The sequence below is a fragment of the Arvicanthis niloticus genome (genome assembly GCF_011762505.2).
Source record: "Arvicanthis niloticus isolate mArvNil1 chromosome Y unlocalized genomic scaffold, mArvNil1.pat.X SUPER_Y_unloc_2, whole genome shotgun sequence".
NCBI classification, from domain to species: Eukaryota; Metazoa; Chordata; class Mammalia; order Rodentia; family Muridae; genus Arvicanthis; species Arvicanthis niloticus.
In genome coordinates, this window is record NW_023044979.1 from 4,318,340 (window position 1) to 4,332,425 (window position 14,086).

Below are 14,086 nucleotides of genomic sequence, written 5' to 3' on the forward strand. Positions count from 1 at the left end.
GAGAGAGAGAGAGAGACTACTTCTTGCCTGGCTATTTGCTTTCTAAAGCAATACATGGAAAAATAAAACTGAGTCAGTCAGTCAATGAGTCAGTCAGGACACCATACACCCACTCTTCCTTTTCAAGCACTACACCTTGCCTCCAAGGGCACTTCACAGCCATTAGTCTAGAGACCCACTTTAAAACAAAAACAAATAAACACCTCATCCTCAATTTATTTTTATAGCAGAAAAGCTAGTTTCATTTTAAACATAATAAGTAAAATATCCTAAACTTTCAGAAATAAAATCATGTAACTTCCGTAGAAATTTCTTCATGATACCGACTGATACATAACCTGTTAACACAATGTTCATTGGGTAATTCTGAAGAGGGAAGTATATCTACTTTTCTATAATGAGAGATCTTTGCACTTTTGGATAATTCATTTTTTTAATGTTGTTACTATTTTACTGCTTTCTCCTTAATTTGGTGTTATTTGTCATGCTTTTCTATCAGCAAAATTACACTTTGTTCTTAAACAACAATACCACATTTCCCCTGTATTTCTTTCTTTAAAAAATAAAGTTCTATTTGTATCGGCATTTTGCTTTCTTAATTTCTTTTGTATTTCGTTTTGAATTTTTTGTAATATTTGTATGTCTGTGCATCACTTGTATAGCTAGTCCCTATGGAAGCAGAAGAGGGTGTTCTATCCTAAAACTGGAGTTACAGATGGTTGTGACTAGTTATGTGGGTGCTGAGAACCAAATCTGGATTCTCTGCAAAAGCAACAAGCACTCCTGACTGCTGAGCCATCTCTCCAGCTCTGCCACTGAGTATTTTATTTCAGTATTAGCCACTCAGCATTTCTGGTGTGAAGTATCATAGCTAAACAATAAACCAGCCACCTGTTTGTCACAGAATGTCATGTCATGTTTTGTTGCTATTACAATTTTCTTCACCTTTCTATGGAGTTATATTTCTAAACAATTATTTTATCTTTTTGTTTTTTATCTATTTTTTGAGACAAGGTTTCTCTATGTAGTCTTGCCTGGCTTGTTACACAACGTTCAGACCAGGCTGGACTCGAACCTGCCTGTGCCATCACTTTCCTTTACCACTGCTTCAGGAAGAGATAAAAGCAAATCTGTGTCAATTCATCATTCTACCTTCATGTTTCTATGAAGTAATCTGTAGGGCTAAATGTGTGTTAACTTCAAATGAATAAAAAAAACTTTCAGTGAATCCTTTCTTATAAAAGCATATTCTAGAAGATCAGGTCTATTAAGATTTATTCACATGAAGGAAGTTTGGTTCTATGGCTCTACTAGTAGGTCATCAGTATGAGAAAAATATTCAGCTGCATTTTTTTTCTGGTTATGACTTTAAAAGTTATATATAAGAAAACTGATGAGACTGAAGATGTTCCTGGTACTACAAAGAGAAGAAAAATTCAGACTAGCCTAAATAAAAACAGAAATAATTGCTGGGCAGTGGTGGCTTATGCCTTTAATCCCAGCACTTGGGAGGCAGATGCAGGTGGATTTCTGAGTTCAAGGCCAGCCTGGTCTACAGAGGGAGTTCCAGGACAGCCAGGGCTACACACAGAGAAACCCTGTCTCGTAAAACCAAAAAAAAAAAAAAAAAAAAAAAAAAAAAAAAAAAAAACCAAAAAAAAAAAAAAAAGAAATAATTTACAAGACCAAATTTATTCCAGAGAGAAAAAGGAAACAGTTCAACTTCTTGGGTATCCACTCAGGAAATCCCTGCAATCAATGTTCCCAGGCTATTAGGTGCTAAATAATCTATCATCATCAGCTGAGCTACACAGGCAGACCTGTAGTACCAGAAGGCTCCACTTTTAAGTTTCTGGACTTTACAGTTTAGATACACTTTTACCTTGATAGTATTCTGCAGATCATGAGTAGAGCAAGACTATAGAGCAGGTTAATTGAATACAGAAATCACAGAGATGCTTTTAAGTCAATGATAAAAAAGGTAGCAGTTATCCTAAAATGGTTTTCATCAACATCTACATAGAGAGAAAATCAGCACACAGATAATCAGTTAAACAGAAGCAACTCAGCCCTGCTGTAAGCATTCACCTGAACTGAGCCCAAACTGCAAGAACAAGCCAACATTGTACTAGCCAGGCTAAGAAGACCAGGAAGACAGTAGGTACCTGTACTGAACCCCCATGGCGGTCTGTGGCCAATTGAGACATCAGGTATGAGGTATTGGTCTGCTGGCTGGGCTGAATTTCCCTCTCTCCTCTGTGCTCTGATGATGCAGTCTGCTTAGGCATTAGGAAGCATCGCAGCAAGATATGGAAGGAAAGGTAAAGCAAGAGAAAGCAACAACAAAATCCAGTACATTAGTGATCCTGTGAGGTTTCTGTATGGAAGTTGACATTAACAACTGCTGCAAAGCACTGAGAAACAGTACTGTGATGGCATTCATTTCCACTAATGAACCAACACATCAGTTGAAAGAAAACCTGTACTGACCAAGAGTAGAGAGGGAGCCAACCAAAAGCTGGGAGTCACCTTTCAGCTCCCACATTAATGTGATTTCAGCAGCCACTAAGCAGGTCAAATTCCAAAAGTTAAAAGATATTGAGCAAACAGTCATAATTTCATTCATTAAATAACTAAGCCGATAAAAGTCTTCCTATGAGGAAACCAAGACAGTGTCACTTCCTTAAATAGGTGGGTAGCTTACTACTCTCGAGTTTAATGTCCATGAGATGTGCTTTTTCTTCTTCCGCCATCCTTACTCCTCCTTCATTTTTTGAGACCAGGGTCTGTCTTAGTCTGGTAACCCTGACTGGTATGAAATTAATAACAGTTCTTCAAGTGTTGAGATTTCAGGCATGAAACACCATAACTAACTAACAAGAGATTTACTAAGATGAACAGCGGCTGGAATATGCTTTCATATCTAAATGAAGGGGCAAAATAGTTTTAATTTTAAAAAAAATTTTACTGATTAAAAATGTTTGTAGATTTGTTTTATATGTATGAGTGCTTTGCCTACATGTATGTATGTGTACCATGTGCCTATGAAGATCAGAAGAAGCTGTTATATATGCTAGAACTGGAGTTACAAATGGTTGTGAGTCACCATGTGGATCCTGAAAACTGAATCTAGGTCTTTTGGAAGAGCAGCCAGTGATGTTCACCACTGAAGCCACCTCTGGACCCCAAAATGTTTTTAAAGGAGACTCACATGCTAAGAACAAGTAAGGTCACAAAGACAAACATAAAGCTTCTGATTCCTTGAGCCAATAGTATTTAATTTGGAATTAGAAACAATTTACTAATTTACTTTCTGTTTTAGAAAGCAAAAGGCAGATATTTATTCAGCAAAAATAGGATCTCAAAAAAGTTAAAACTCTTCATACTGTTTATATTTTTGCTGCCATTCAGGCTGTCCTCATGTCTTCTTTACCTGTTTGTTGTTTAAGGTCTCATACTATTCTGCCCCGACTTATGTGTGACTTTTTGTTCTGTAGTCTGTATTAGGTACCTTCTGCCCTGAGCCAGATGGCTGAGGAGATACTGCCATCAGGTCTCACAGCTGGACAACAGTCCTAAAGCTTTAAAAGATGAAAACTGAGCAGTTTGAGAGGAAGTAATGAGGGGTTAGTAATTAAAGTTTTGATTGATGCTAATATCAGTAACAGCAGGGGTTGGAATAGAGTATTGCTCCTCCACATGGACACTAGGTAAGGAACTTATCTCAGAAATGCTGGTGACTATAAATGTGTATTCTACAGCTTTATGCTCCATACTGACTATTTATGTCCCTCTAAGAATTTCATTGATAAGAACTCTTTAAAGTTCATTGGTAAGTGACTTAACTGACATTTCCTATAAAGCTACAATTTACTTGACATTATTAACAGACTGTGAGGTCACATAGATAATGGCAGTGCTGTAAAAGATTCTTGTCAGATTTGTTGTTATTTCCTTTGGGGGATGAAGAGGCTCAATAATGAAGTAGCTGTAGTAATTTGCTTGCTATGTAATTTCTACAAGTGGGGTTGGGTTTCATGCTAACAGCACTACAAGAGTGTTGAAAATATGACAAATATTCCTTCCCTGTGGGGTTTTGTAAGTTGCTTAGGTTGATCTTGAACTGGCATACCGTCACCCCACCAGTGACCCGTGTGTCTGTGATTAGAGGATATACTACGTTGATGTTTCCCTTCCAATGATTTCTGTTGATAGATATTCACATGGTAAGTCTTCCAAAATAAGACTGTGGTAAATAACAAAATTATACCATGTTATAAACCCAGTGACATTATCAGATGCCTAGACAATGAAAGCAATCTTTTTCTTTTTTTTTAATTTTTAATTTATTTATTTTTATTTCTTTAAAATACATTTTAGATTTTATCCCCTCACCTCATTCCCCCCACCACTCAGGAACACTCTATCCCATCCCCACTCCTGCCTCCACAAGGGTGTGCCCTCACCTACCCCCAACTTCCCCCTCCCCATTCTGAAATTACTCCCCGCTAGGTGTTCAGCCTTCATGGGACCAGGGATCTCCTCTCCCACCTATGCCTGACAAGGCCATCCTCCCCTAGTTATACAGCTGAAGTCATGGGTGCCTCCCTTTGTGCTCCCAGGCTGGTGGTTTAGACCCTGGGGAGCTCTGGTTGGCTGGCACTGTTGCTCTCCTTTTGGAGCCACCAATCCTTTCAGCTCCTTCAGTCCTCTAACTTATTCAATGGGAAACTTTGATCAGATCAATGGTTAGCTGTGACCATCCGCCTCTGGATATGTCAGACTCTGGCAGACCTTTGAGGATACAGCTGCATCAGGCTCCTGTCAGCATGCACTTCCTAACATCCATATTGGTGTCTATCTTTGGTGACTGCACATGGGATGGATATCAAGGTAGAGTGGCCTCCCAATGGCCCCACCTTGACTTTCCCACACTTTGTCACCTTATTTGCTCTCTTGAGCATTCTGTCACTACTTCCAAGAAGGACCGAGGCATCCACACTTGGTCATCCTTCTTCTTGAGTTTCATGTGGTCAGTTAGCTGAATCTTGGCTATTTCAAGCTTTTAGGCTAACATCCGCTTATCAGTGAGTAAATACCATGTCAATGTATTTCTAACATTAGAAGATATACAACTAATTTAGTAAAGTTTAAATAGAGTATTCAACTTCTTACACTATTATGTAGAATTAGGGCTCATTATGTAATTCCAGGTTGGCCTCAAACTCATGATGCCCCTGCTTCAGGTGTGTGCCACAACAGTGTTCAGCTTCCCAAGATTTAGATACTCAAAATATCTGAAGGGGATTGGAGAGATGGATCAGCAGTTAGAGCACTTGCACAGGCACTGAGATCAGCTCAAACACCCACATGGTAGCTGACAATTGTCTGTAACCCCAGTGCCAGAGAATCTAATGCCCTCTTTTGACCTTTGTCAGCATCAGGCACATGCAAAGCACAAAAACAAACATGCTGGGGGAAAAAGCAAGAGGAGGAGGAGCTCACAAAGACCTGCCCCTCTGTGAGGATCTATAGGCAGTTGCTAGTTGCTGGGAGAGGAACGCTTTTTTTCAGCCCTATAGTCATTGGTAAATTGCTCATTCCTCAGTAAGCAACCCCAAAGATGCAAGAAGATAAGGCAGTTGGAGAGATGGCTCAGCAGTTACAGCACTTGCTGCTCCTCCAGAGGTCCCAAGGGTTCAGCACTCACATTGGACAGTTCACAATTGCCTGTCACTCCAATTCAAGGGGAACTAATGCTCTTGTCTCCTGCATCTGCACATACATGATGTGTGTGTATTGTATATCTGTGTGCATATACATATTTTATATATTATCTAAGCTCACGTGCCCATATGTATATACATACATACAAACAGATAAGGTAAGTAAATCTTTGAAAGAGCAGTATGAAAGTAAAAGAGAAACTAGTTGAGAAGAGTAAAGGGTCAGTGGGAGAGGGGAGGGAGAGGGTGATGAATGACAAATATGAACAAAACACATATTAAAACATAAAAAAGTCACAATGAAACCAATCATCATGCATAACTAATACATTCAAATAAAACATTTAAAAAGTCCATTTACTGGCCAGTTAGCATTCTTTAGGGTTTTATGATACATACACAAAACATTACCTCTCCCATAAATGCTGGTTTTGTTCTGCTTGTTTTGTTTAGGTGTGTGCACGTGTAAACATTTATGTAAACATATACATGTGGCCAGATGTCAACCTTGGTGTTGTTCCCCAGTGGCCATCCACTTTCTTTCTTTCTTTCTTTCTTTCTTTCTTTCTTTCTTTCTTTCTTTCTTTCCTTCTTTCTTTCTTTCTTTCTTTCTTTCTTTCTTTTCTGTGTTTGAGGTCTTTCAGTGGCCTCCCTCCCCCTCTCCTTCTCTTTCTTTCTTTCTTTCTTTCTTTCTTTCTTTCTTTCTTTCTTTCTTTCCTTTTTTCTCTCTTTTCTTTCTTTCTTTTTTTCTTCTCTGTATTTATTAATGGGAGAAGTGCTCTCAGTGGCCTGGAACTCATCATGTAGGACTGGCTGGCTGCTTAGTGAGCCCCAGGGAACTGCTTGTCTTAGTCTTCACACTTCTGGGATTACAGGTGTATGCCTGCTACCATGTCCAGGTTTTCTGTTTTGTTTTGTTCTGTTTTAAGAAACCCAACTTTGGTCCTCTGGAAGTGCAGCAAGTACTCCTAATTACAGGGCCATCTCTCCTCATTACCAGTTTTCTGCTTTTTCCCACATAGGCACTGTATGCTCTTCACATGTGTCCTGGGGATACTACTCAGGTCCTCATACTTGCAGGGCAAACACTTTACCAACTGAGCTATCACTCCTCTCCATAAAAGTTGGTTTTGCATTTCTTTTAAATCACATAAAAATGAAAAGGGAAAAACCAGGGCTTGCACTAAGAATGTAGCTCACTAGTAGCAAACTTGTCTAAGGTTCTCAGGTTGGGCTCTAGAACAAAGAGTAAATAAAAATAATTTAAAACAGAAGAGAAAGTAAAGGGTAGAAATGGACATTTATTTATACTCACATGTATGTGGATGATTGAACACAAGTTTGTGTATGGCCTGAACAAGTGCTATCTATCTATCTATCTATCTATCTATCTATCTATCTATCTATCTATCTATTATCTATCTATCTATCTATCAGTTTCAAAGACAGGGTCTCACTATGTAGCTGTGGCTGTCCTGGGGCTCAGTATGATGGCTAGACAGACTTTGCCTCCTGAGTGCTGGAATTGAAGGTATGCACCACTATGTCTGGCTCATTTTATCATTTAAAAATTGGTTTATTTACTTTTTTATGTGGGTGTGTGTTTTGCCTGCACATATATCTATCTGTTCAGCATGTGTAGGAATTGCCTTGGAGGTCCGAAAAAGGCATTGATTGGATTCTTTAAAACTGGAGGTACAGGTGATTATTATCTGCCATGTGGGTGTTGGGAACTGAACCTGTGTCTTTGGCAGGAGTGACAAGTACTTTTAAGGGTTGAGTCAAGACTTTATTACTTTTAGATTATGAGAGTATTTTCTTAAATGCATATCTGTACCATGTGTGTGCTTTGTGCTCATGGAGACTAGAAGAGGATATAAGATTCCAGGAAATGGAGCTACAGAGTGTTGTGAGCACATATTATGGAATAAAAAGAAAATGAAACTGTCTCTAAGATGAAGGTTCATAGCACAAAATCCCTACATGACAACACTGGCAATTTAACACCTTGCTTTATAGTCTAGAACAGAAAGAAGGGAGTGAGCAATAGAGAACAGAAGTAGACATCAAGGTATCATCAAATCGGGAGCAGAAATCCATACAATAGAAAGAGAAGAATACAAAGAATTAATTAAACATGGAGTTGTTCCTTTCAGTCTTTTATTAGACAAAATAGAAACACTTGTTAAAAATAGAGAATATCCAAATTAATGAAATCTAAAATGTTAATGGTGACAAAATAACAGACAATGAAGAAAGCCAGAGAATGGCAAAGACATAGTTTTAAAATGCCTGTACAACACCAAATTAGAAATTCTAAAAGAAAAGGCTAATCTCCTCAATAGGTTCCACTTACCAAAGTTAAATCAAACTAAGGTAAATAACTTAAACAGACATAAACACCTAGAAAAAGAGAAGTCATTACAAGTCTGCCAACAAATTGAGGCCAGGGTCATGAATTTTAGGGTAGAATCCTACCAGACTTCCAAAGAGTTCATGAAAATACTCCTCAAAGTATTCAACAATATAGAAGAAGAAACCTTAGCTGATTTTATTTTGTGATCCCATGGTTACTCAAATATACAATCAATATAAAAATTCAGCTACAAAAAAGAATTACGGACCATTTTCCCTTAAAACCACAGATGCAAAAATATTTAATAAAATACATTAAATAAAATAGAAAACACTTCAAAAGATCATCCTCCATGATCAATGAGGCAGGGTTCATTAAAGAGATCCAGGAATGGTTTAATATAATGTGCTTAATGTGTAAGAAAGTAAAACAAGTGGTCATCTCATTAGATGATGAATAATTCTCTGACAATATTTAATCCCACTTTATGATAAAGTCTTTGGAGTGATTAAGGATACAAGGGACAAACCTAAACATAATAATGTCACTTTACTGCAAACCTGTAGCCAACATTAAATTAAATGGAGAAACATTCATATTAATTCCACTAATTCACAAACAAGAGTAGGTGATCCATTCTCTCCATATCTATTAGAAATACTATCTAAAAGTTTAGCAAGAGCAATAAAACTGAAGAAGATAAAGGTGATATGGATTAGAAAGGAGGAAGTAAATTTATTTCTTTTTAGGTTTTTCAAGACAGGGTTTCTCTGTGTAGGCCTGGCTGTCCTGAAACTCACTTTGTAGACCAGGCTGTCCTCGATCTCAGAATCGGCCTGCCTCTGCCTCCCAAGTACTGGGATAAAAGGCTTGTCACACCACTGCCTGTCCAAAATTGTCTTTATTTGCAGATGATACAAGTGGACCAAAACTTCCCAAATGTAATTCCTAGACTTGATAAGCACTTTCAGCAACATTGTTGGATACATGATCAACTAAAAAATACAAAGAAAATGCAGTGAATGTCAGCATGCAGGCAGACATGATGCTGGAGAAGGAGCTGAGAGTTCTGCATCTTCATGAGAAGGCATCCAGGAAGAGACTGTCTTCCAGCTGAGTGGTAGGAGAGTCTGTTTTTTACTGGCCAGAGCTCCAAAGACCACCACCCTAGGATTTCACTTTCTTCAAAACAGTAATATCTACTCCCACAAGGCCAAACATACTAATATTGTCACTTCTTAGGGACAAGAATATTTAAATCACCACAGTATATTCCTATTATAAATTCTTTCATGCATTTAAATATGAATAGGACATGCAGATGCTTTACCACATTGATTACTTTCAGAAGGTTTCTCTCTAGTATGTGTTGATGTTTCTATTCAGAGAATACTTTGGCATGTAAAGGATTTTCCAAATTGAGTACATTCACAAGATTTCTGTCCAATTTGTGGTCTTTTATCTCTTTGGAGACTACAGTGATAGGCACAGGCTATTCCACGTTTGTCACATTCATATGGTTTCTCTGAAAAGTGTGTTACTTGAAGTATTTGGAGAGTACACTGTCATGCAAAGACTTTACCTCATTCATGCCATTCATGCAGTTTCTCTACATTATGTGTTCTTTTATGTATCTGGTGATGCCTGTGACATGCAAGGGCTTAGCACCTTGATGACACTGAGTAACTCTCTTGAATGTGTTCCATTATATAGTCGCAGATAAAAGTGAATTGTCAGATTTTCCACAATGATTACATTAATGAGGCTTCTCTCCAGTGTGATTTCTTTGTGTATGTGTAAAGAACTCTGACATGCAAAGGCTTTACCACATGGTTAATATTCAAGCAGGTTTCTCTCTGGTACGTGATCTCTCCTGTCACTGCAGATGACTGTGACTTGCAAATGCTTTACAACACTGATTACATTCATGAGGTTTCTCTCCTATACCTGTTCTTTTATAGTAATGGAGATGCTAAAGTTGTGAAAAGTCTTTACCACGTTGATCACATTCATGAGGTTTCTTCCAATATGAGATCTTTTATGTTTTCAAGATTAGTGGGACATGCAAAGGATTTAGCACAATGACTACATTCTTAATTCTGTCCAATATGGGTTCTTTTATGTTTTGGAAAAAATTTTTATGGAAAGACATTTACCACTATAAAGTCCTCACAAAAGGGAAGAACTCCCCCCACCCAAGCCTCAGGAATTCATGGTCACCCAATAACTCACAAGACACAGAAGTTGATGTAATCAGCAAGAGGTATATTTTGACCAGCATGCTGAGGTCAAGACCCGGAACCCATGCAGGGTCTGTGGGATTTGACCCCGAGCTTTGGAGGCACAGGGAATTTAAAGGCAAAACCACAAGGAAAAAAACATGATTCAGGGGGAGTGAAGGGGGGTTATTGGAAAGCACCTGTGGAAAGTCCCAGCCCATTATTCAGTTTGTGACAGGGTCTAAGTAACAGTCAGGGAGAATATTCTGTATAGTCTATTCTCAACAGCCTATTCATACTCAACCATCCTGTGGTCAACCAAATTTCTGAAACACAGAGTTCACGAATGAGCTGACCTGTATTCTTGGTTCTGCTCAGCATGCGAGAAATTTTTGAAAATTTTTAACACTTTAACCACAATGATTACATTCATAGGTTTCCTTCCAATATGGGTTGTTTTATGGTTTTGGAGACAAAAATTTTCTGAAAAGGCTTTTACCATATTAATTACATTCACACAGTTTCTCTCCAGTATGTGAACATTTATGTCTTTGGAGAATTTTCAATTATAAATGATTTTTTCCACATTGATTACATATCTAAGAATTCTCTCTGGTATGGTTTTTTTATGATATTGCAGATGACCCAGTTGTGTAAAGCCTTTACCATACTGATTACATTCATAAGGTTTCTCTCTAGTATGGGTTTTTTATTATATGGGAGATAACTGGAACTTGTAAAGTCTTTGCCACATTGATTACATTCATAAGGTTTCTACCCAGTATGTGTTCTTTTATGTTTGGAGATTACTGTGTTGTGAAAAGGCTTTACCACATTGATTACATTCATAAGGTTTCTCTCTAGTATGTGTTCTTTTATGATATTGGAGACTACTGTGACGTGAAAAGGCTTTACCACTTTGATTACAATCATAAGGTTTCTCTCCAGTATGTGTTCTTTTATGTCTTTGGAGATGACTGTGACGTGAAAAGGCTTTACCACATTGATTACATTCATGAGGCTTCTCTCCAAGATGTGTACTTTTATGACTTTGGAGATTACTGTGACTTGAAAAGGCTTTACCACATTGATTACATTCATAAGGTTTCTCTCCAGTATGTGTTCTTTTATGATATTGGAGACTACTGTGACTTGAAAAGGCTTTACCACATTGATTACATTCATGAGGCTTCTCTCCAAGATGTGTACTTTTATGACTTTGGAGACTACTGTGTTGTGAAAAGGCTTTACCACATTGATCACATTCATAAGGTTTCTCTCCAGTATGTGTTCTTTTATGTACTTGGAGATTACTGTGACAGGAAAAGGCTTTACCACATTGATTACATTCATGAGGCTTCTTTCCAGTATGTGTTCTTTTATGTCTTTGGAGATAACTGTGACTTGAAAAGGCTTTACCACATTGATTACATTCATGAGGCTTCTCTCCAAGATGTGTTCTTTTATGACTGTGGAGATTACTGTTTTGTGAAAAGGATTTACCACATTGATTACATGCATAAGGTTTCTCTCCAGTATGTGTTCTTTTATGATATTGGAGACTACTGTGTTGTGAAAAGGCTTTACCACACTGATTACATTCATAAGGTTTCTCTCCAGTATGTGTTCTTTTATGTATTTGGAGATTAATGTGTTGTGAAAAGGCTTTACCACACTGATTACATTCATGAGGCTTCTCTCCAGTATGTATTCTTGTATGTCTTTGGAGACTACGGTGATATGAAAAGGCTTTACCACATTGATTACATTCATAAGGTTTCTCTTCAGTATGACTTCTTTCATGCCTGCAATAGTAATGGGCACATGTGAAAGCTTTACCACATTTATTAGCCTGATCAATCATTTTATCATTATGAATCAATTTTACAGTTGGTCTCATAATATAGAACACTCAGATCTTATGCTTTTATCACTTTGATGTTCACGGTTGTACTTGAAAATACCTGTAATGGTAAGAGTATTTGCTACATGGCTCACATTTATAACATCCTTTTTCTATATGAGATTTCTACATGATGCATTCATAGGTCAGAATAAAATGGAACAACTAAGAGCATTAAAACTCTGATTGCATTCTTAGTTTTTCCTGTAGTATGCATCACACCACAACAGTACTGTGAAACAGGATGAACAGAAGAACTGCAAACTTCTAGTACCCATAAAGATTTTCTGCAATGTGAATTTGGGTAAAGTCAGAAAACCAATTAATTGTAAACACCTATCATATTCAGAAAGTCTACCAAAGGCAGAATACTACATATCTTCTCATTGTTGTGAAATAGACAGAGGTTGTTTTTTTTTTTAGTATCCCTATGCTCACATGGTTTCATCCATTCTGACAATTGATACCGCCATTAAAAAAGCCGAACAAATAAAATGTTTCCACATTGAATTCACATGCATTGACTTTTTGTTCATTGTAGACATGATTAATGTTTCTCCAAAACAACATTCTCGATTCTCATAAATTGACAAAAGAATAAAATTAAAAATTTCACTATAAGAATACGAGTGTCACCAACTTTATCATGGACTATTTGATTATTAGAAGGTTATGGATACATGTTTATCACTATTCAATGTGCAACATCTAAATATTATGAGACTATACAAATTGGTATTTCCACAACATAGCTCTAATGGAGATACAAATCAATTAAAGGAATCTCTTAAGGCATTGTTTCCTTCTCTTCTTGCTTACAGAAATGCCTTGAAAACACCAATCAGATAACTGACATGGAGGTACATAATTTTGGGAGAATATTATAATCATAGCTACAGTAAAATGACTCATTTTTACACACTTGCTTTCCTTTAGAGCATCCAGATCATATTAAAATTTCCTCACAAGCATATTTGTATTCGATTAAACATTAAAGTTACCTTTCATGGCCGGGCGGTGGTGGTGCACACCTTTAATCCCAGCACTTGGGAGGCAGAGGCAGGCAGATTTTTGAGTTCGACGCCAGCTGGTCTACAGAGTGAGTCCCAGGACAGCCATGGCTACACAGAGAAACCCTGTCTTGAAACCCCGTCCCCCCAAAAAATACCTTTCATGATGTCTAGAAGTTTGATGTTGTTCTTCAGTATGATGGACTTCCAAATTATACCCTAAAACCAAGGTACAAGAAAATCAATGATATGGTATTGGAATTAGGCAAAATTCAAGTTCCTCTGAATTTTCACAGCAATGAACCCGATTTATTCAACTCAATATTACTTGTTCTCTATTGAAATAAGAGATGATCATCAGTAACCCAGAAACATTTTTCTCTTATTTTGAGAAGCAAAAAAAAAAGTTCAATCTTACCAATAGCAGTGAGGTTCCAGTAGGTCTCCAGCATCACATCTTTGTAGAGATTTTTCTGGGAAGGATCCAGCAAATTCCACTCTTCCTCAGTGAAGTTCACATGCACATCATCAAAACTCACTGCTTCCTAAAATATCACATACATGTATACAACACAAAGCCTGATATTGACATCAATACAAAGTAAAGTTATGCTTCCTAGACAATATAATCAAATAATTCTGGTGATTCCTCCACTTATTTTCTGACACACAAATTATAATATAATCACTATGTCAGTTTAGAAGAAACTTGAAATATTGACACTTGAACCCTTGAAACAGGGTTCACCTGTGTCACTCCTGAACCCTTAGAATAGGATATAGCCTTGCAACACAAATGGCAATTGAGAGAAATATGCAGGGGGAAACAGATCAAATGTACTGAGCACACATCTGAAAAGCTGGATGAAAAA

The 14,086-nt window shown here is 37.4% G+C and overlaps 1 protein-coding gene across 1 annotated transcript; it reads right to left on the reverse strand.

The window, feature by feature from the left end:
- Positions 1-11,094: 11,094 nt before the first annotated feature.
- LOC143433974 (uncharacterized) lies at positions 11,095-13,666 on the reverse strand. Its single transcript, XM_076706176.2, has 3 exons — positions 13,633-13,666; positions 13,373-13,433; positions 11,095-12,106 (listed from the first exon to the last, which is right to left on the reverse strand). Exons 1-3 carry the CDS (start codon positions 13,664-13,666, stop codon positions 11,095-11,097), a joined length of 1,107 nt encoding a protein of 368 aa, XP_076562291.2.
- Between the last annotated feature and the right edge of the window lie 420 nt (positions 13,667-14,086).